The sequence below is a fragment of the Notothenia rossii genome, assembly GCF_949606895.1.
Source record: "Notothenia rossii genome assembly, chromosome: 2".
NCBI classification, from domain to species: Eukaryota; Metazoa; Chordata; class Actinopteri; order Perciformes; family Nototheniidae; genus Notothenia; species Notothenia rossii.
The window spans coordinates 66,712,192-66,736,105 of record NC_136904.1 but is presented as its reverse complement, the minus strand read 5'-3'; the positions used below and the strand labels follow the sequence as shown (position 1 = coordinate 66,736,105).

The following is a 23,914-nucleotide window of genomic DNA, read 5'->3' as shown; positions in this document are numbered from 1 at the left end:
GAGGACCATAACACCTCTCAGTACCAGCCATCGTAGACACCCTTTTTCAGGCCGGGTGGGTCATAAAGCTGAGGTCATGAGATCCAACTACAGAGTGGACAGCTTGAACAAGATTTTAAGAGCTAAGTCCCCAGAGTCTAATGCGGGAGGAGCAGGCAGGGGTACGAAGAGGAGGATAGATGCTTTAGGTAAGAACAAAGTATATTTACTTTTGCCATCTCCTCTATATTCACAAAACACAGCCAATCATCCATTCCAATCCTATATGACATGGCACAGTTAATTTCACTCCAATAGAAATTGGTATAAAAGAGACCATTAGTCTTCTCATTGTGCTTATTGCTGTGGATAGGTGTTAACTATTGTTGTTGTATTGTATCATATCAAAAGTTGTTTTCATCCAAGGCACCACCGCCAGGTGAATGTTGGAAGCTTGGAGATGAATGGAGCTGTAAAGAGGTGGTAAGTAAAACAACGTTTTTAATCCATTGCATGTGATTGATGTAGTTATAAAAAGTATATCATAAGCTGTCATTACAGTCTAAATATCTAACTGCAAAAGGAGGAGAGTCTGAGGAGGAGAGGAGATGAGGAGAACAGAGGAGAGGAGACAGCAAAAGGAGGAGAGTATGAGGAGAGGAGAACAGGAGAGGAGAGGATACAGCAAAAGGAGCATAGTCTGAGGAGAAGATGAGAGGAGAACAGAGGAAACAGGGAAAGCAGAGTAAAGAGCAGAGTTGAAAGAGAAGTTGAAAGCAGAGCAAACAGTAGAGGGAGAAGTAGAGCAAATGTAAAAGTAACTTTGAAAAGTATCAGCAAGAAGATCAGAGTTGCATAATGTTATTTTGTTTTATTCGTTACTGTTATATTAATGTTGTATGTTCATTTTTGTACATAGGATAATAAAGATGATCTTAACCTTGAACTCGATTCATGACCTCATTTCATTATTAAAACCTTAATATCAAATTACAGACTGGATTCAAATTAGGATCTCCAAATGTGTTGATGTAATGTTTGTGATAAACTGAAGGATAAAGTGTTCCTTTATGTGTTGAGAAAATTCCCCTCCCTCCTAAGCCAAGTAAGGTGTTTAAAAAGCCTCTTGGATCAGCTGGAAAATGCATCATCACAAAGCTGAAAACAGCTGTTTCACTTTACTTTTGAAAGATACGACAGAGACAAAGCTACACATATATGATGATATTATAGAATATGATGCATTGCTGCAGATTAAACTACCCAACGGGATATAAAAGAGGTAAACACATCTACAGCAGTAACATGCAACATACATTTTATTGCACCAGGAGCTATCTTGGGAGTTTTACTGCAACAACGTTGACTTGCCTGTGAATACAAAATAAACCATTGTGTTGCTGATCTACAGTGTTGTCATTCTTCTTTCAACAGCAAGACCGCTAACAAGTATTTACATACTTAATATAGTTTAGTTTCTCGCCATCCCAAACGTTAACATTCAGCCACGTGACTGCGCTTCCGAGCCGCTCCGATTACAACCGAGCCGCTCCGATTACAACGAGAGTTAGAACGATGACTGCGCTTCTTAGCCGCTCCGATTACAACCGAGCCGCTCCGATTACAACGAGAGTTAGAACGAGAACGTGACGTCATATTTACATTAGACGGATCCTTTCTAGCCATAACCCAGGAGGACCCAGCCTCTGAATTTGGACACAGCTTATGGCTGCCACCGAGCTGAAAGTTCCAGAGCTAGCTGAAGCTACCAAGCTAAGCTAACATGCTCCCAATCTGCACACTACTGTGGCATTTTACGTTTCTAAGGTAAGTGGACATGAAACTATTCAGCAAAACTATAAATAATAATCTAAGTTATTGAGTTTTTAGCATAATACTTCAGAATCTTAAAATCCCTTAACATTTGTATGCAATTGTTCTAAATTCAACACTGGAATCAAGCAAATATTAATATGTTTGCATGACATTAGTTATTTATATTTTGATATCACTTAATTATACGTTTAATACATTTAAGTCAAGCTAAGGTACATGTGATGGTAGCTAGTTAGTGCTCTTACCTGTGAGGCCTCCTCCAAACAGCATAATAACCAGACTGTATCATTAAAACTAAGTACCAGTTCTAGATCCTTGACTTTAGACAAACAATTCAAAAGACAACATGTATTTAAAGACCAATCTTTATTTGAATGTGCCTCTTAACCTGATATATTAGTTACACAGTAATAGTATTGACAATCTAAAAAAAATTGAGCAACTCAACAGTCAACTTTATGTTTCTTATTGTCTAAAGCATTTGTTATTTTCATTTTCCCCCTCTCATATTCAGTGTGGACGGATTGAGACAGCGTGGTGTCCAGAAAGCTGCAGAGACTTCAGGGAGAAACCTCCGTGTGATGGACGTCCTGTTGGTTTGGAGAGGACTGAGGGTCTTTCCTCTGTGAGGAGGTCCAGGCCTGATGGAGGAGCCCATGCTGGGCAAAGCTGATACCAACTGCACAGGCCTAGTCTGTCACTTTATTTGACTAAATGTGTTTACTTTAATAGTTTTACACCTTCTGTCCATATGTGCTCTTTATTTAAAACATGTTTGATTAAGTTTTGGTTCACATTTCAATAAATTGTATTTGTATTTGCAATCCTTTTGTCCATTATTCTTGCTGAAAATGTTAGATTACACATTCACATCTGACTGAAGATTGGCCCCATTTATTTGTGATGTTGCAAACTCTGCGGTACAAGGCGCAAGTGATGTGAAGCTCATAAAGTGAGGCAAATAGAAATAATTAGCTGATGGAATGTAGATGTGGAAATAGGTGCATTCGATCAGCTGACTGTTTTTACAATAAAAGTAGTTTCTTAGTGTACTGGTCTTAAAATCGCATAACATCAGCTTTTAAAGTTCCTCTTGGATGTTCTTGTTGACCCTCAGAGAAGGAGAAAATGTTGTGTCTTTCAGGCATGTCTTTTCCTAACAAAAATTACAGGAAACATAAAACATATTTTTGCAGAACAAGTGTGTTATTTATGAAAGCGGTGTGTTTGTGTGTTTAGGGGCTGTAGATATAATTATTTTGTAATTGTAATGTTTTTTTTTTATTTCAACAGTGAGCTACAAAGACAATCTGATTATGAATGAAAAGTATGAAGTTCATCAACATTGAAATATATCTTATTTTCAAAATAATATTTAACTATTGTCAAAACGTAGTGCAACTGTAGAAGCTTGCTCTGTTGTCTCACTGAAAGAATAACTTTTACCACGTTTTTTACAGACAATATTGAGAAATAAATAGTAGCAGTTCTCACTATGTGTTAAATATCTTTGCCTTTAATACATTAAATTAAATAAATGTAACTTTTTGCACAGAAAAAACCCTCAACTTCACTGGTGTGTAGGTGATCTAGTATTGTTTAATGGAATGTATATCAGTGTATTAAAGTCAATACTTTCTTGATTCTTTGTACAGTATGAAAAAAATAGTATTTGTACCTGTGCTGAAGTTCACTGCTGTGAGGAGTCCTGTTCTGTCTCTCACTCTCTGGTCCAGCCTGTCTGCATCACCTGGACACCTTAAACAAACAGATATATATGTAAATTACCATGTGTACAAACAATATAACAATATAATATATGATTCTTTTCTGTTGAACATGTTCGATTGTGTATTGTCCGAGTCAGGGTCCTTTTTATTTTACTGTAACTTTGGGAGTTGTGTTACCAATGCTTGCTGTTTATTTGATACCCATTTGGTAATGCAATTTATAAAAACAACAAGGTTTGGGTTTGTTCTTCAGATGAGTGTGATGTTAACGTGTAAGCTCAATAATGAACTCCAGCTCAACCAATCATATTGTAATTTCTAAGTAATCATCTTGAAATATGACATTAATAATTGTAATATACACACATCTTGTTGTGAGGTTGATTTCACATACACTACTTCGACATTAGCTTGTCTACATACTTGAGCATAGCCAATTTAAATTAACCTTAGCGATGCATACATACTTCCGTATTGGCGTCCCGGCTCTTCCACAGAGTTTGCCGCTTGGTGAAACTACACTGCCCAGCCAATAAAAAGTAACCACTTTGATTTAACTAGGCCAGTAGGTAAGGGCATTCCACTGGATAATAATACCCCTGCATTATAGCTACAACAACAATAATAATAATAATAGCAAAAATAATTGGGAGGGGGGCACGGCTGTTCTTATCTTCTCTGAGGGTAGGCTCACCTTCCAACACTTTGAAAATCCCTGGTTTAGGGCGTACTACACACGGTGCCGCAAGTGTTACGTTACCAGACCTTCCCGCTTTGGATGTGTTATCGTTTGAGGGCTCCGTTTCCTCGGTTCCGTTACGGCTTCGTGTGTACGAACCGTCCATAAGATAAAGAACTATAGCGGATAACACCCATTTCGTCTCCGTGTGGACGGGGCCTTAGTTTGTTCGCTGCATGGCTGATATTCCCAAGAAGTTACCAACAAAGGACCACCAAGTGGGGAGAAGATTGGAGCTGAAAATGTTTTCTAAATATAAAAGTTTGTTTGGAGATCCACTTCAACAGAAAAGGAGCTGAGGAGGATAATTTCTGCAGAGGACTACTTCATGCAATAATCCCTCTCCTCTACAGATACGCGTATCAAACCCACACAAAAAAACACACTGGTTGATGAACATTGACTTAATATTTAGTTTTATTTTCAAATCTCCTAATTATGTTTTATTTTGGTTTATTTGGTTTATTCCTCTTCAACTTGAGTGAGGTAAATGGGTTGAAGGACACTGGATTTCACTGGGGTTAATAAGGGCTAAAGAGATCAATTGTTTATTCATTGAATAATATATACTGGTTGTATTTGTAATTGTAAGTTCTCTAGCTTCATCATTCTACTCCTCATTTAATTAAAATGAAACTATTACTATACTACATTTATTTTTACTATTAGTGATTTGGAATACATTTATCCCTAACATCATACATTCTACTTAATATTCATAGTTGACCTTGCCATTTAACCAACCATATTGCTGCATGAACTTATCACTACAAAAAACGTATTTTCAGTCCAGCTAAACTGGGCTAGCCATGCCTGACTTATTTTCTGCTTACCATACTTTATTGAATCGACTTGTTGTGGCAGTATTGTTGATATCTCTTGGACTGATTTCAAGTTCTCTGCTTTTCTTTCAAGGTAAGGTGTTTATTTTTTTAATGACGTTTGTGTTATGCTACTTGTTTAAGCTACGTTAGTTAGCCATCTAGAATAAGTTTTGTTGTTTCTTTGTAGCCTTTATTTAACCAGGTGGAAATCCCATTGAGATCAACGATCTCTTTTTCAAGGGAGACCTGCAAGTTATAATAATGTGTTGTTCGCAAAATACAAGCAGTGTGTGTAGAAATAGGCCTACTAAATGTCCATAGTAACATTTGTATTTGAGCTATTAGAAGTATTTTGACTTTTCATATCCTTTTTTTAAATTTCTTTTTTTCTTTCAAGGTACGTTTTTTTTTTTACAACATTTGCATGTTTGAATTAAGCTACTTGTCTCAAGCTATTTTAGCTAGGCATCGTTTACGTTTGGTTAGTAACAAGCAACCATTGCGTGTAGCATTACTAAACTTCCATAGTTGCATAGCATTGGAAATTGTATTTGATTTATGAAAAGGGTTTTGACTTTATTTATATAATTGTTCGTATATTCTGCCTTTCTTTCAAGGTAAGTCTTGTTTTCAATGGTTTGTGCGTCAAACTTACTGTATGCTAGTTATTTCAAGCTACTTCAGCTAGGTAGCTAGCTATGAAAAGACAATTTATCATAGTTTATAAAATCAAGATTAATTGGAATATGGCCTGAAGATAAAGATGAGTCTTTAATACAATTCCTCCTTTTTCAGACTCGTAGTCTTACTTTTGAGTAGCAAAAGGAGATGGCGATGTTGCAGTTGGAACATGATAAAATAGTTTGGTCAATGATATGTTGCATTTTACTGATGGCTTAGCTATCACTGGAGTTTTTTTTACTTGTGAATGATAATGTGTTGTTGTATTTGTAGCAATATTCTACTAATATGCATAACTACTGAGTTAGCAGCAAATGTGTTTATTTGAATTGTCGAGAGCTGTATCTGCACTCATTTGTTTTTAATTTGATTGAAAATTATGTCAGTTTATTAGAATGAATGTGGGAAGGCATACCTTGTGCTAAGCTTTTTTTCATTTGTTTCTTGTGTTTCAGGTTTTTCACTAACTAAGCAAGCACCAATTTTTAATGGATAGAACTACTCTGACGTCTACTGCATCATGTGTGCTGGTAACCTTAGAAGAACATTAAACCCAGAGACTGTTTTTCAGGTTTCAGGCTCGAAAATGACATTCCCAGAACAAATGACCATATATCTGCCCTTCTAAAAGGGTTAAATTAATCATCTTTTTTCTCAAAGTAATGATAAACCTGTCAGTTGGATGTAGAAAAGTCAGATTCAATATAGATGTTTTTTATTTTAAAGAAAATTCAGATTGAACATGGTAAAAAACTGTAAATTATAGTGTCCGTCCAAAACATATGTTGTACTTATAGTGAAAACTAACCTTGGATGATGGGTTAGTCGACTAAAAGCTTTAGGAATCCAAAGTACAACATATAATAAGTACCCTGTATCAAGATTGATGCAAAACAAGTGATATTTGACCTTTTTAGACAGATTTAGCAAAAAAAAACCTCTTCTGGGGCCATTTGGGTGGATTTTTCATATCTCTGGCTCCCCTTGCTGGATTTTGACATGTGACATCTCTTTCTGACCGTCAGAGCCAATGGAATCGAGGGGAACTCCCACATAGTCCTTATTTGGTCATGTGTGTGTGCTAGACTGCCGCATAGCCAAGACCGGAAGCACCAGCCACTCTGGTGGCTACCATTAGCAGCTAACTTTTGCTCTGCGATTTTTACATAAAAATTTAATTATGGATTATAAATAACACAAATTATTGCCCAGAAACTCTATCAACCTATGGATTAACCGATTCAGCCGCGTTTTTTCTCGTTTTAATGCCATTGAACACGTCTTTTGATCAGATTGACAGCTACGGTGAGACGATCTCCCTAGAAGCTCCGTAAAGGTACGTGTTGTGATGTCTGTGTTTGCTTCCCCTGTCGCAAGTTCGGATCACTCAGTGATGATACTATATACCTAAATAATCTGTGGAACCTCAGCTTTAATCGAATATCTTGTATGTGCAGCTACAATAAGTAATAAGGGTACTTTTATCTTGAGTTCTGTGCCAATGTCCGTTAGCATTTTTCGCTAAGGGTTCATTTAGATGCTTCTTATGAGACTTGTGTTTTGTTTTGGTAAAAATTGTATATATCGTCAGTTAGCTGAGATTATTTCCGTTAATCTGGAATAACACATTAATAGGTTCTTAAATATTAAGATCCCCTGAGACACAGTGTCGTGAAAAAAAAAAACAGGGGCTTAACAGGTTAAATATCTACTGTATGATAGGGCCGCAGCTGCCAGCTTTCAATGTTGATGCAGTGATAATATTTTCGTTTTCATGATATCTGACCACCTCAACACAATTGGGAGGCCATGGTCAGCCCCTACATTTGACCTACAAATTAAATATCTGTCCCAGACCAACCAGCTTCTCCTCTGTGCCAAGTGTTGCACCATCTCACATGTTCTACTGACCTCAGGTTGGCTAAAAATGACAAGGGGGCGGGAGCCTCACAGTGAGTGGGCAGACCGACCACCATGCAGCTGTCATTGTACGGCTTGCTAGGCTGTGACTGTCATTTCCCCCTTCGGACTGACTGGCAGTGGTAGGGGGAGATCATGAGTGGGGTGGTTTAGCTCATTGGACAAGGAGGGGGGTGCTGTGCAACTTGCTGGATGGGACTTGATGCTTGCATTCAAACAGAAGACAAGCAAAAACAGAGTTCAAAGCTGCTGGGAATTAAGAGAAAATTCGCTGAAGAATCACCTTGTTCTGAGGAGAGATGACACGCTGATGGGAAATGGTTTTAAAAGGCTGAAAAGTCAAAGAACATCGGAGAAAGGAAGGCAGTCACTTCCAAGAGAAGAGTCAAGGCAAGGGAGCTGTTAATGCAACATGATCCAGTGGGTCTTGCCCTAAAAATACCTCAGGACAGAAGAGTGGCAGCAGTTTCTTTCTGCTTAATTACTTGGTAATCACTTATTTATTTTTCTTCTTTTGAAAACTGAGGTTAGAGAACAAAGATTTGAAGATATATGTTTCAATATATTGTAATTCGGTTTTCCAAGTAAAAGAAAGTTATCTTAAATTTTAAAATGTGATCATTTTGTTAACTAAGTTATATGTGAAGCCTTCTCATAGACTCACTGTCCTCAATTGATTTTGGTTTTCTCTAAAACTAATTCTGAACAGGGACAGTAGTCCGATATACACAGTAAAAGATTCCATTGTAGGTTCTACCCAATAAGTTCAACCATGAGGAAAGCTGAGGTGCAAATGACCCTGAAAAAGGGGGCAGATAAAGCTGCGACACCCCCGAGCCCCATCATCCCACCAAAGCGGTCCAAAGCGGGCCCAGTTCAAGTTACCCCGGACCCTCGAGGACCCGGCTATCCCAACCAAACTCCACCTGTTTTTGCACGCAAAATGAGGAACGCCGCTGTGGGGACGGGCTGCGACATCCGTCTGAAGGTGACTGTGGCCGGAGACCCTCAGCCATCCCTGTACTGGTACCACAATGATGAACTCCTCAACATGGAGAACCAGGAGTACGGAGGCCTCTGGATTAGGGATTGCAAACCAAGCGATGCAGGCCTCTACACCTGCATCGCCAATAATCACGTGGGAGAGGCACGGAGCAGCGCTGTGCTGGCTGTCCTGGATCTGGGGGAAGGTAATACAGCTGAACACACTCAACACTTCACACTTATTTTAAAATGTGATTTGGTTTGAAATGAATTAGTGTAAGGAACTAATGAAGCTTAATCAGAATACTTTATTTATCCTGGGGGAAATTGGGTTTTTTGACACTTGCTATATTTTATCATGAAATTAAATATATTATACTTATATATATTCAGAAATTTGGCAAGTAAATGGATTTGACTAGAAAACAGTTCCTCCTTCATAATAATGTAGATAGCCTCAGATAAAGCTGATATGATCTACCACATTGTTCCATGTATTTAAGAATATAAGTAAAGTCATTTTAAAGCTAACAATGAGGTTTTAACTACAACATATTTTGTTTTAAATTCCATGAAAATTACCCAGCATTCCAAAGTCATTTGTAGCTTCCTGCTCCATTTGCTGGACATGAAGTGTTTTCTTCTGATCCCAACCAGGATACAAGCTACTACTGAGACCTATGTTAATGCTATCAGTCATATTTAAGGATACAAATCATCAGAATACTTTTTACTCCGGTTGCGATTGGGTTTCAGACAGTTGCTCAATTTTATAAACAAATAGGATACAATATTTTGATAAACATATGAAAAAAAAGACCCCTAGGTGCAAATAAAAATAAAAAAGTATACTTTCAGTTTTTATTTAGTTTGTTAAATTGTTTCTTCAATTGTTGCTGTACTTGCCAGCTAATGCAAAACCTTCCCCCCCAAGTTATTCGGAAAAACACATTTGATTGGATTTACAGACAGAATTGTATTTCTTTGAATGCTTCAAAACAAAGTATAAGAATGTACATTGTTTTTAGATACAACTGCTCTATATGAAATGTATATTACTATTTGTTTCTTTTATACATCTGTTTAATTTAACATATACAAATAAGATTTAGTTGTCCTAAAACATCTGAACATGTGGACAAAAGCTACAAGCATAGGTAAAACTGGTATTATAGAGAGACATCACTATCAGAAAGAAACGATTTTCCTAACCATATGTTTGAGTTAGCCGGTTGGCCTAATCCAAAACATACGCGCTGTCACTAAACTGTACTACGACGCTGGTTATCAAGTGGATCGCTCAAGCCAGCCGTGTCCTATCTAGTTAGGTGCGCGTTCACATGAAAGGGGTGGTATTTGGAGCATTCGACCAATCACACACATGGAGAAGCGTACTGACAGCGCAGCGTCATACTTCCTGAATGAAAAGTATACTATAATATTAGTCAAATATGAAGAAGTTAAACTTTAAACATCCATGACTTAAACACTTTATCCAGGATAAAAGCCACATAGCTGCACCTGCAAGGTGAATACAGCTGGTAAAAGAAAAAGTGTTTGAATGCGTACATTAACAGGTTTATGATATCACTGCCCCGTCTAAGACACGAGTGGATCTGACTTTAATTACATTTGTCTCGAGTGTTTCGTCAACTGAATGTGTTGCTTAAAATAATACTTCTGCATACAGTAGGCCTATGTGACACTGTGAGTGTTGCACGGCCAGATACGGCTCAGCTGACTCAGATAAGGAGTTATATGATACATTATGATGTGATATGCCGCGGACTGTACATAATGTCACTTTGATCCGGTTACTTATGTTGTGGCAGATATTTAAGTAAGCTTTCTTAACGCTAATGTTATAATAGTCAGATTGCTCTGAAGATGGGAGGTGATATTCTATTAATGTTCACGTTCACACAGTCGGTGATTTTTGCCGGCCGTCTTTTCTGCAAAGGCAAGCTTTTCTGTATTTCCTTTCTCCTGTAATATGACTTGATCGTTTTAAACTCTGCACACTGAGCTCTGATTGGTCAGCAGGCAATGCTTTCACTGAGTTGAGCTCTTAGCCTGCAACCTAACCTGCTTCGGAGCACAGACTAGGTTCCAGGATAAGTCACCATGGAGATCAAGCCCGCTAAAAAGTGAACCAGCTTCGTAGTACCGGAAATCCCAGAAGTTATCTTGCTAAACGAAAATCCTGCTTCGTAGTATACCCCCCTGGTCCTGACCAGGTTAGCCGCCCAGCATAAGTTACCATGGAAATCTAGCCTGCTAAAAAGAGAACCAGCGTCGTAGGAACGGAAAGCCCAAGCTTTCCCTGAAGTTAGTCGGCTAAGCGAAAATCCAGCTTCGTAGTACAGGCCTCTGGTGTCTTGTAAAGTTTGGTGAATGGATAACCATATACTGAACACATTGATAGTTGAATAGGGTCAGGTGTTTATCCAAAATGAGTAAATGATTGTTATTTCCATCGTGCAGAGGATAGAAAGATGGTTGTTGTAACACACAAGTGACACAGAGGAGGCCTATACGATTCCTAATTAATTGTTTGTATTTAAATCATTATAATAAACAAAGTATATACGGGACACTATTGTGATAATAAGTGATAATATAGAATATATTTTGAAGTTTGAATTATAAAACTGAGTTTCGAATACCATTTTGAGGAGAACATTTATTATACTTCCACCATGTAAGCAGAGATGCTGATAAATCATTCTTTAACACACGCACTGCAAATTCGGCCAAAGGGAGATTTTGAGTGTATTACAGTCCCATTTCTCAAGAGAGCTCCGAAGGCCTCTGTAGCTCGGTTAAAAAAAAAACTCCACTATGATCAACAGCATCTTGTGATCTCCAGCACTGAGCTAAATTCTGCTCACCTGAGAGCGTTTTGCCAAATCGGTTGCTTTGAAAAAGCTCCACAAATATCCTCTCATATATCAGCTCAAGTAGTCTGTCATTGTTCCGCAGTGTGAATGCGGAATGAGGAAACTCACTCTTCAATTTAAAACAGCTGAGAGAGGATATGTAAAGACTCTTCACTGCTGAATGCAGTTTAACACGAGTAAAGTTTCTGCTTTCTCTGACGTAGAATAAAGGACTGGCTGCGTACATATTGATATCTGCTTAGTGCAAGCTCAGGAGAAGAAATTGGTGATAAAAAAGTGGTGATGACTGCAGACTGGGCAACGTGATGACAAGGATTCCTTTTAGTGTGGGCACCGAGAAACCACAGTGTGTTACATTTTCTTAACAGTATGAATATGGGATGCTTGGATAGAGTCCACACCAGCAATGCACCATCAATTCAGTACTGCCACATGAACAACATGCTTAGTTTACAAAAAAGATGCCATTTCAGGGTGGGTCTTGGGAAAGTAATTTTCTTGTAAAATATTTTTTTTTCAGAATATAGCATATTAGAAAGTGAAGCAGCTATCATTTTAATAATGAAATAATACCAGTTTCTTTTAGCGAATAGTCATTTGTTGGTTAGTATCAATCTTGAGTTTGACAACATTTATTTTCACCCTTGATCCGCAATTTAAAATATTTGATGGCAGAAATGTGTTGTTTACACATGTTTATCAATGTTTCATAATATATACTATTATTGCGTGCGTCCTATTAGGTGAGCCCCTATATTTTGAAATACATAAAATAGAGAAGTAAGATGAAAGGGCTATTTCATCACAACCATGTGATACTGTATGATGGCAGTAATCATATTCACACAGTTCACTGAAGACATTCCAAAAAACAAAGCAACAGAGATTTCCATGGCTTTTTGTTACGAATTCCTGCTACACAATAGCATTGTTAGCATTAACAAGCACTGAGGATTATACAATCCATTTGCTCCTTTTTTGTGTTGTGGTAAGGGCTGTATTATTTGGAAAAAATAAGTAATACATTATTTTGAGTGATATTGCAATTGCAATATGTTTCGCAATATTGGAGTGACTGATCATTTTGAAACATTCACCTTATCTTGTGATTATTTTTTGGAACGTACAAAACAAGGCTTTTCATTCAGTCTGTAGAATAGCGTTCGGCCAGTTTCTCTGCAGCAACACAATGATTATTTGAAATATTTTGAAATGTTGGCCTTTACCCAATGTTGCGCTCACTACGATTTGGATGTTGCACTAGTCAATAATGTGATGTTGATCAAAACTTGTTTAACTATGAAGCCCTAGTTGTGGTAGATGCAAAGTGATCTACAACTAGACCGATTTTTAACCACACAGGTTATATTATAGGGAATTCAGAAGCAGTGGTAGCCCCACAGTATTCCTAGTATTCAGTAGTGATAATCTTCATATCATATTCTCTAGACGTGGCTAGAAAACAAGTTTTTCTTTGGTTCTCCATTTTAACCTTCAGTTTGATTCAGCTCTCTGCTGCTTTGCCATGTTAGTATCTCCAGCTGTCCCATCACTCTCTGAAACTGCTTGAACCCTTTCTCTCTCTCTCCCTCTTTGAAAATGTCCCTCTGTACCGCCCCCCTCGTCCACCAACTCTCCATAGTTATTTATACAGCGGAATGTGCCAGGCCTTAGATTTTTGTGATGTTAGCAGGCCAACGTCTCTCCTATTACACAGGAAGACATCACTGCTAATTTTAGCCCCGGCCCTCTATGACTATTTTTCCCTCCACTGATCAGTAAAAAGAGCTGATTCCGAATCCAGAACATCGACTAAAAACGCAGGAGCATAAATAAGTCTCCCATATGTCGAAGGTCGTGCATTTTTGACGATCTGTATTGTTTTCTCCGAATAATGTCTCTATAGGCTTACAGTTCTGCTTTTGATGTGCGCTCAGTTGATTATGAAGACAAAAAAAAAAAGGAAAATGGAAAGGTGAAAATAATTAAATCAAAGCTAAAATTAAATAAACATAATCAATCTACATTTTAAATTCAATTTAAAGAAAGGGAACTAAAACTGTAAATTTGAGGCCCTAAAACCAAAAGAAATACCTGGATAAGTTTGCTCCACCCAGTGGGCGGGGCTTGTTTTGGCTCAACTGTTTTGAACATGGAGACAACATTTCTCATTCAACAACTAAACAGTACACTAAAATGTGTTTCGGACATAAGAAATAGTAGGGATGCACCGAATATTCGGCCGCCGAAAATTATCGGCCGAAAATGGTTAAAAAGGCTCTTTCGGCTTTTGGCCGAAAGGGTTTTAGCACCGAAAAAATATCACCGAATGTCAGAGAACAGGGTTACGTTGGTAAGCTAACGTGTTGTTGTGATGACGTAATCAAAACGCGGCGACAAGCACGGCGCGCGACCATGCTCGCGGTTGGCTCACAGCCAACATGTCTGCCGCTTGGAGATATTTAAAAATATCAGAGAAAGAGGCGCGGATTGCAATTTGTAAAACGTGTTCAGCTGACATTTCTCGAGGGGGTGTAACTGCAAAGACTTTCACCACTTCGGGATTACTCCACCACTTGAAATCAAAACACCCGGACAAATATGCGGAGTAAGATCAAATCACAAGCACTGACAGCGAGAGACTGTTCAGCGCTGCCTCTCATGTGCTTGATGAGAAGAGGAACAGACAATGGATGATAAAACAGAGAAGCTACTGTTCATTAAAAAGAACCTCCCACTTTTCCTTCATAAGTAGACAAGGCTGGCTTATCATAAGCTTATCTAGTTCTACATGTCCACTCTATACCCACTTTCCTGAACAATTTTCATTGTGAGTTATAATTCACCATCTCAGGTTATCATTAGGGGGAAATGACAGCAGCACAGTGTTCAATGTATTGTACTTTCGGTATCTAAATGATACAATGTTGTTTACATTGCTCATGAGGACACACCACCTTATTTGCAGATTCTTGAAATTGTAATTTAATTCTTAATTGATTGTGGATTTTGTATCCAGTTTTCACTTTATGTATCTTTATACAATGTTTACTACTTTGCTTATGAGGACAGACAGCCTTATTTACAGATTCTTGAAATTGAATTTTAATTTCATTTGTAAATAGTTACATTCATGTGGATTTATCCAGTTTGCACATTTGTATGCATGCACTTATAGGTGCATTTGTTGTTGTTGAAGGCCTGGCTGTTACAGTCTTTATTTACACTATTTTGTTGTAGGCCTACTGGCCTAGATGTTTATGCAGTTTTAGAGCACCTTGGCTTTGTTCTGAATGCACTTTGTTGTAGTTATCCTACAGAGAAAATAAAATGGACTTGACTTGGAATTAATGTACTTTATGCATTGAAAAGTGCTGAATAAATGTTTTATGGACCCATAATAGTGATTATTATTTAAGTTAAGTTTTGCCATAATCATGTCTTTTTCCATAATCAGGCAGCTGAACAACATTGGTAAAAAATGTATACATTATATATATTTCTATTAATCATTTTCGGCCTTTCGGCATTCGGTTTTCGGCCAACTGTTTCCTATTTTCGGTATCGGTTTCGGCCAAGAATTTCCCATTCGGTGCACCCCTAAGAAATAGTAATTGCTGAACCGTAATTATGATAGATATTTTGACAGTTTGATGGGAGTTAACGAGAAGGGATGCAAATCCAATCAAATCAAGTTTTATTTATAAAGCACATTTAAAAGCGATTTTTGGTCGAGCCAAAGTGCTGTACAGTACATGTAATAAAAACACATTATGCAGATTTAAAGCTTGTAGGTAAGATACTCTTTTGAGAGATCTAATACCGGGAACTGGAGATGTCACAACTAAGCATGACCATGGCACCTTTCCAGTATGTTCAGATAGTTTCCTCACCATGTTGTCCTCCTCCTGGACCATTAATGTGTTTGAGCAGGTGTAGCTGCTGTGGAAATCCCCTGCCGCCCATGTTGCTTTAACAGGAAGTTAGAATTGATAATAGAAGATCAACAAATGAACATTGTTTATTGTGTAAGAAGGTGATTATGGAGTCTGTTAGAGTTTAGTAGCAGGCTCTTTTGTCATAATCACAGCTATCTGAATTAATGACTAGATTAGGGAAACCACTTTGAAAACAATTGTACACTTTAAGGGTGAACATTAGCTAAACATTGCAGCAAATTGCAGAAAGTTCGGTTTGCAAAATCAGCTATATAAGAAGAGCTTAAGGAATGTGTTTTACCTTTTTGAATGCTACTCATTTTTTGTTGAGAACCTATAATCAGTTTCCGTATGTAGTATAAATTCACTGCCCATTTATCAAAATGAAATAACCAATATAACCAACTGTAATTAGTTTTACTTTATTGGAGTGCTTATCCATAGTTAATGTATTACCTACTGTAGATGGCGGTCGGCATGCTCCCAGTTTAGAGGGGAAACGTAGACTTATTTTGCCACCGTTAAAAAACAATATCAATTTAAATGTATACTACATTTAGTTTATTTTCACTTCGTTACCGTGACGTCAGACAGCCTTTTCTGACTGGGAACCAAAGGCATGATTGATCCGACTGGACCCCATTAAAACAAAAACAAATTAAAATATTTACTTTTCTGAATATTGAAGTTACTTACTACTACAGCTGCTTCGTGACTTTTCTTATCATAGATTTACTGAAGTCAAACAGCAGTTATGCACATTTTCACATTAAAGGTGCAATTATAAGCATTATAGAATCATTATGTAACAGTAACCATAAGACATAAGGCTGTCAGCCTCTATATCCATTTGTTAACACATATCGTGAAAAATCACTTAAATATAACACATTACTTAGACAAACTGATATTAGTTTACATGTATGGATGCATACATTTCAACACATAGCCTTTCTCAAACTCCCCCCTGCTAAAACACATTTTTGTAACAAGACTGAGGATCATGACATCTTCAGTTGGGTCAAATAATGTATTCACATATAATAATAATAATAAATGGGATTTATATAGCGCTTTTCTAGCCCCAAAGACGCTTTACATTACGAGTAAGGTCGACAAACAAAACAAGAACAAAAACAAACAAAAAAACAGAAAAGCAGTCAGGAGGATGTTGGTTCAGAGGGGGGAGGGGCGGGTTTAAGGATAAGCAGAGTTGAAGACGTGGGTTTTCAGACGGGACTGGAACAGGGTGAGGGAATCAGACTCACGGAGGTCTTGGGGGAGGGAGTTCCAGAGCTGCGGGGCTGCCACAGAGAAGGCTCTTTCCCCGAAGCTCCGGAGTTTGGCCTTGGGGATTGAAAGCAAACCGGCTGAGGTGGATCTGAGGGACCGGTGTGGTTGGTAGAGGATGAGGAGGTCAGTGAGGTAGGGGGGGGGGCCAGATGGTGGAGGGCTTTATAGGTGAGGACCAGGAGTTTGTAGTGAATGCGGTGTGAGACGGGGAGCCAGTGGAGTTCTTTGAGGACCGGGGTTGAGGAGGAACAGCCCTCTCCATAGTCCTCCATAGTCCTTCATAACATAATCACAAATAATGTAATTAAGATAAGATCGAACTTATAGAATTAAGCCTGTATTTGAAATTATAAAAGTGATAACACAACATTTTGTGGCTGTAACCCTCACTTATTTACTGTGAGTTATTATTAATGTACCATTATGTTTTACAAAGATCTTTAGGTTTATTAAAAACATGTGAATGTACCTAGGTACAGTGTTTGATAAAACAGTCAGCATGCTAGCTTTGACATTTTGTCATGAGCACAGTGTGCTGCTAAGTGAATTGAAAGGCCATTTCCAAGCGTATGTATATAGTGTACCGGCTTATATTCGGTACGGTGATAATATGTGTAAGCAGTAATGCCTTTTCCTTTTCTCAGGAGAAAGAATCCTTAGATATTGAGTCATTCAAACTGTAGCATGTTAGAACATTGAAAATGTATTACATCAAATGTATCAAACAGAATGTATCTATTATCTTTTTGTGTAGCGCAGTGAGTAGAGCAATTAAATCCATCCCGTCCTTTGGACATATGATTGCTTTGTGTCTAAGCAGCCAGCTCACACATTTGCTGTGAGAGCTAACAGTGTTTGAGTGATGCAGAGAGCAGCGAGGAGGTCCCTTTAGCTGTTGCAGCGATTTCCCCCCTTTCTCTTGCCGACAACACAACATCGGCTCGTTAGACCAGTTGAAAAATAAGACACAGACACATGGGGAGGAAGGGAAAAATGAAAAATGTCAACCAATGCTGTAGAGCAGTGATCTCTAGAGGGCTGGATCACTCCCACTGGCTTTTCTGCCTATCGGTGTGCACTGCCTGTGGGGTGGAACACAGCGGGGGAAGATGCTTACACTGTCGCTGGCTATTGTGTGGACAGGGGGGGCTCCCTCAGAGTGGATGATATGCATTCAACAGACATTTCCACCTGCGGATGGAGATCTATGCTCCGTTCTATTCAGAAACGGATTATTTTTGAAGAAGTGCTGCCACTCTGAGGTGCAACTTGTTATATAATGGACCAAAGTGCCTTTTTCCATTTTCCTTTGCATTTGATTGAGAAGCTTTTACTTGCACGTTACAGTATATAACAAGTTGGAGCTGTTTCCTACGAGTCAGATATTAGTAGCTGGCGTTTTGATAGAAAACGTCCTGATTTAGGCGTGTAGTAATGGCTCGGAACCCCCAGCGTATCTCGGGGAATACCCTGCTGCCGAATGTAAGCCGAGACAAAAAATACCTTTTGAGGACATACCAACAGTGACCATGAAAACAAATCCAGACCAAAGAAAAGATCAGGCAAGTGCTATTTAATGTTGTCTTTGTCGATCATCTTACTGTTTATTATCAACTGATTCAACCATTTACTATACGTAGAACAACAATACAGTCAAATATTTTGTGGAATGTGGACCATTTTATTAGCATTACTGCTTCATTTCATTTCATTTCAAACCTTTATTTAGACAGATTAGTCCCTTGAGATCATCGATCTCATTTACAAGGGAGACCTGCATCATTTAGTTCCACATGAAACATAAAAACAACATACAAACAACAGAGGATATCATATTTACATATTCAACATTTACAAATACCCAGAGTGTCAGAAAGCATTTCATTTAGACATGCCTTAAATACATTCAAAGAAATAAAAATGCTCAATTTCAATTTTGCCTGTAGACTGTTCCAAGCAAGTGGAGCTGCGCACATAAAAGCTGTCTTACCTAAGACAGTCCTTACTCTTGGCACATCTAACAAGACTATATCCTGTGATCGCAGACAATAGCTGCTTGCAACTTTCTGCTTTATCAATGAACAGATATAATACGGGAGTTTGCCCAACATAGCTTTATAGATAAAAGTGTACCAGTGACTGAGCCTCCGTACAGTGAGTGATGGTAAACCTGCCTTGGTATACAATGTACAGTGATGAGTAAGTGCTTTACAGTTAGTGACAAATCTCAGAGCACTATGATACGCAGCATCTAGTTTGCTTAAACTGCTGAACTGGCCGCTCAATGTTTTGTCAACTGACAATATCAGATACAATGACAATGTTAATAGGAAATGAAGCTTCTCTGTACAGCTTTAATCAAAACACAAAAAAAGATACCAATGTTACGGTGGAATATAATCACCTTGGCCAGAAGAAAATAGAATTAGAAATCACCAAGCTAAGCACAATGCTACAGCCTTGAACTTACTTCAAACAAATGCCAGTTATAAAACTATTACAATTATCCTAAACTGGAAACATTTTCTTAAATTAAGCAGAATTGAAAATAGAATCAAGAATCATCATTGTTTTCCTCTTCATAAAAAGTCACAACAACAAAGAGAGCAAAACTAAGACATTGACGTGGTACTCAACAAAGTATAAAGCTCCTTTTGGGGGATTTCACTTGAGCTATGTGGCTTTCTGCAGGGATTCCAATGAACGTTTTATGAACCATACTTCCCTGGGATTATTGTGGGATGTATGCACTAATACCCCATGTGCTGCCGTCATACACCTGTCAAGCCAATAGCTAATTGAGCTGTGTGATGATGTCTCTTCTTCTGGAACTTGCTTACTACTCAAAAACATTTTCTGTTCAGTAATTTAAAATTAATAAACACATTTTACTATTATTGAAAAGAGTCTCTCTAATATGTTAAGAAAGTTAATTGTGCACTGCTTCTCAGACAATGTGAACACCAGAATCCCAAAGGAAGATACTAGGATTTGTGTAAGGAACATGGTTGTTAGTCAATCAAATTTCTGCCGTTGCTAAAGGTTTTGCATTGTATTCAGTGCCTCACAAAAACATTATGTGTGTGATGCATTTTCTTTCATAATAATTTGCGATGACAAATGTTCATTATTTTGAAACCTCTTTGTCTACATCAGTTTGTGCTACCTTCTTTGCCGTTTCGGGTCCATTGATGTTTTTGTTTATTTTATTGCTACACTTAAGTCATTAGAATACATGGTCTGGGAACAATTAATGTCTGTATCAAATATAATGCCATCCACCTTGTTGTTGTTAAGATATTTCATTTGATGTGTGGAGACTTGACCTGGCTCTTTAATGAAACCTCATGGAACCCCAAAGTAAGACACATCCTGAATGATTCCATGTATTCTTTTTTTCTTTTCAGTTTGGACTCAATTGGTGGGACATCCCTCAAGCAACACCAGCATGGCTAAAATTAGTGCACATAGTATAAGTAGCAATATCTTCGTTCTTATTTAAGGCAGAGTGAAGACAGACACTTTGCCTTGCTAACTGACTGGACCACTTTTGGTTTTCACATCCTATTTTTATAATCAAACTAACAAATGGCTTGCTATTAGAATCGCTGTTTCGTCATTAGACATTTTATGACTTTTCTGATATAGAACTGGTTACTGTAATAGATATTCGATATTCTTGGATCAAATCTGCTGATGCCCATGAATAAAGCTTTGTAGATATTTTGGGTAATTCTGGGAAAACAATTGTGTTGAAAACACTTATTTGCGAATGTATCGTTTTGGTTATACAATACCGTGTTTATATGGCCAACAGTATGTATTCTCTTACTGCAAGGGAACAACTCATAGCTGCTGTTTTTATAAATAAGTCCACCTACCGAGCAAATACCTCATGAGAGCTGCTGGGATGCCGATGACTCAATAAGGCTTTTCTATTTTAAGTTCTACCAATGACTGCATTTTCACTCAATTTTTATCAATGTTTAGGGGATGAAATGTAAATAAGGATTGTCTCTTTATGGTGTTGCTTCTATGTGCAGTATTATATTCCCTTCCTTCAATTTAACTGGCAGATGCTGATGAGAAAATTATGAATAATAAAGACTCAGCAACTATTCAGCTGCAACAAACTGAGTACATTTAGCTTAGCTGTGATAATGAGACCCTGCGGGAAACAACGTTTTAAGTCCAATAACATATTCAAGTATAGATGAGGTCCAATGCAACAGAAAATGTAAGTGGGTTTTTTTCATAGCTGATTGTGTTATAAAGACATTGCTGGATTGAAACATCACCTTCAACATGAATATGCTGTGGGATTTTTCAATTTCCTTTCTCCAAACACTAATAAAGAGTAAAGTGAGAAGGATAATGTAGTATATTGGTTCCCATGGTAACAGCATGCTTGCTCCCTTTCTGCAGATATGGACTCCTGGGTTTCCACTAGTGACGAAAAAAAAAGAATTCATTTTGTAAATGTTTTTATACAATGAGGGATTCTCTTTACACTTGTATTCAAGCACTTGCATTATAATTCTCAACTAATAGTCATCGTCAAACCTTTCTCCAGTCAAAATATAATCTTGGGAGAATAGATTTCTTATGATTATTTTCTATATTTTTCAGATTCTGAAACAACAGAGGATGAAGGTGACCAATACGAGACCAAAGAAGATAGTTGGGATGTTGAGGACCAGGCTATGCATAAAGGTATACACCATGTTTTAAGATGCAATTAATACTTTAGATTTGTGGATTTACTTTCTGTTTTATTGATGACCATTAATGCTACAATAGTTCAACATTTATAGTCATTAATGAGAATCCTGAGATGTAAGGGGGTTAGGGATTAGGGTTAGGGTTACCTGGCCACCTGTGGGCTGCAAACAGTGACCTATTATCACTCTATTAAGTGTTTATGATAAAGATGTTAGAAGTTATATTATTCACATTTACCTGTAATGGTATTTGTATGCATTTCTTTCATTTAATTAATTCGCTCTCCTTTTTTGCCTTATTATGGAAATACTGGCTTTTTGGCTGCTAAATGTGTTTACCATACTAGGTTTGTCTGTCTGCATTTGGTGCTGGGTTAGTAATGTACAGTCAGTTAAATCGTGCTTTGGCTGAAAAAATGTGCCTTGTTTTGTACTTTATGCAAGAACCTGATTGCTTTAATGTTTCCTCTTTACATGAAATGCAGTGATGGACACATGTGCAGAAGATGACAGTAGAACACATGGACATGAGGATCACTCTAACGCAACCAGGCAAGAAAGACATGCAAATAAAATAGTCGTTTCCTCAACGACGTCAATGTGCTGATTGTATAATTGGACTAAAACTCCATACTAAAATACAATACTCAGCAGATTGTGAACAAGTAACAAACTACCGATTCAAACAGATTTTGCTTCAAATCCTCTATTTCAGGAGCCAATCAGAGAATTTTTCAAGAGAATCTCCCCCACAAGCCCTCCCACCCCCATCGCCAAGACTCATCAAACGTCCCTCCACCTCTCCAATGCCAAGTCGCTCTGGTTCAACTACACCTATCAACTTGCGGAAGAAAGCTGTTTTGCCAACTGATTACCAAGACACAGTTCCCGGGGAGTTTGAAGAAAAAGTCAAGCAACCAAGATCTCTGTCTCAGAGTAACCCCCATGAGTCACGATCTCAGACTCCACTGAGCGAGTACTCCAGGAAAGAGTTCAATCTCAGACCGTCCCCAAAGCTTACGAGGGCGAGCTCAAAGGTTTTTGAGAAGGTCCGTGGTTTAGAAGAACGGAGAAGAAGCCTTGATATTCCAGAGGGTTCGATCTCTGCAGGATCCTGGGCAGGCTTCAATCGCGCGGGATCTGTAGATTCAGATGATGGGGGAAGTCGATTGGGTATCTCTAGAGAAAGTTCAAGGGAAGATCTGAGGGAGGCTTTGAAAGAGGATGCCGCTGAGCGGAGATCTATGTTTCGACAGAGAGCTGCTTCCCTCGAGGACAAACCTCGCATCACCCAAAAAGTTCAAGACATTGAGAACAAGTTCACTGAGGAGCTCCAGCGCATTAAGAAACTAGTGGGTAGACCTCATATGAAGAAGTCGTTCTCAACTGAGCAGCTCACCCTAAAGAGCAAACAGCGCCAGCCGTTCAGGAAAATCGAACCTATTCCACCACAAGTCCTTCAGAAGCTCCAAGAAAGGGAGCGTGCCCAGTGGGCAAAGGAACAGAAAGAGAAGGAACACAGTTCTCAACCAATTCAGCAACAACAAAAGATAGCAAGAACAGGTTCAACTTCTGTAACCATCAGTAGATTTGGAGAAGTTGCAGGCACCCCAGAGTCCATGCAGTTATCTGACTTACCAGGACAACGATCAGTCAGAGAATTAAGTAGAGTCAGTCCAGTAACGGAAATAGTTCAGAGATCATCGTCACCATCATTATATCATCAACAAAGGGCAGAGTCGCCATTTCGCAAGGTTGAACGAAGGCCACCTAGTCCACTCGTACAAAGAGTGTCTCGATTGCAAGAATCCCCGCTCTTCCAAGAATCTCTCGGGTCTCAAAAAGATGAGACTTCAGGGAGAAAGACGCCAATTGAGGTCGCATTGAGAAGAATTGAAAACAGACCTGAAAGCCCACTGGTGGAAAAAAGAGTCGACATTGTGGAAGAGCTCTCTCCTCAACGTCCTTTGAAACCCCCGAGGATGTCCCCAGTTACTCCAACGGAGAACAGAATGGAAATGGATCCAGCTAAAACTGCCATAAAGATGCGAATCCCCGCCATTATTGTTGAAGATGAAAAGATGGATGTGGATGTTCCTGTGAAGACAAGTGAGCCTCAGCAGATCACTGCTAGTGGCAAAGAGGGACGACAGACGAAGACCAAAGGGAAGAACCGTCGCACTCGACCCTTGTCTCCAGAGTTAGGTCAGATTTGTTGAGCTTCTTTCATTTGGCTGTCTGTTGTAGTGTGAAGATCCAGTGTGCTTGCTTTTCATGTTTAACCAACCAATAACTCATTCCTTACCAGAGGGGAATTTCCTCTTATTTGATCACAGGAAATGAAATGACTCCTGGCTTGTCTTTATTTA

General features: G+C 38.4%; 1 protein-coding gene across 3 annotated transcripts in view; it reads left to right on the top strand.

Annotated features, from left to right (window-relative positions):
• The first annotated feature begins 7,795 nt into the window (after window positions 1-7,795).
• The window catches only part of spegb (striated muscle enriched protein kinase b), a 46,885-nt gene continuing 30,766 nt past the window's right edge, over window positions 7,796-23,914 (top strand). For 2 of the 3 annotated variants that reach the window (XM_079666310.1, XM_079666309.1), the window contains exons 1-4: window positions 7,796-8,899; window positions 21,454-21,537; window positions 22,031-22,097; window positions 22,261-23,750. In XM_079666310.1, the coding sequence (XP_079522436.1) occupies window positions 8,482-8,899; window positions 21,454-21,537; window positions 22,031-22,097; window positions 22,261-23,750 (2,059 nt within the window). In that variant the 5' untranslated portion in view covers window positions 7,796-8,481. The remainder of the gene's footprint in view (window positions 8,900-21,453; window positions 21,538-22,030; window positions 22,098-22,260; window positions 23,751-23,914) is intronic. The other variant, XM_079666311.1, reaches the window with a different exon arrangement.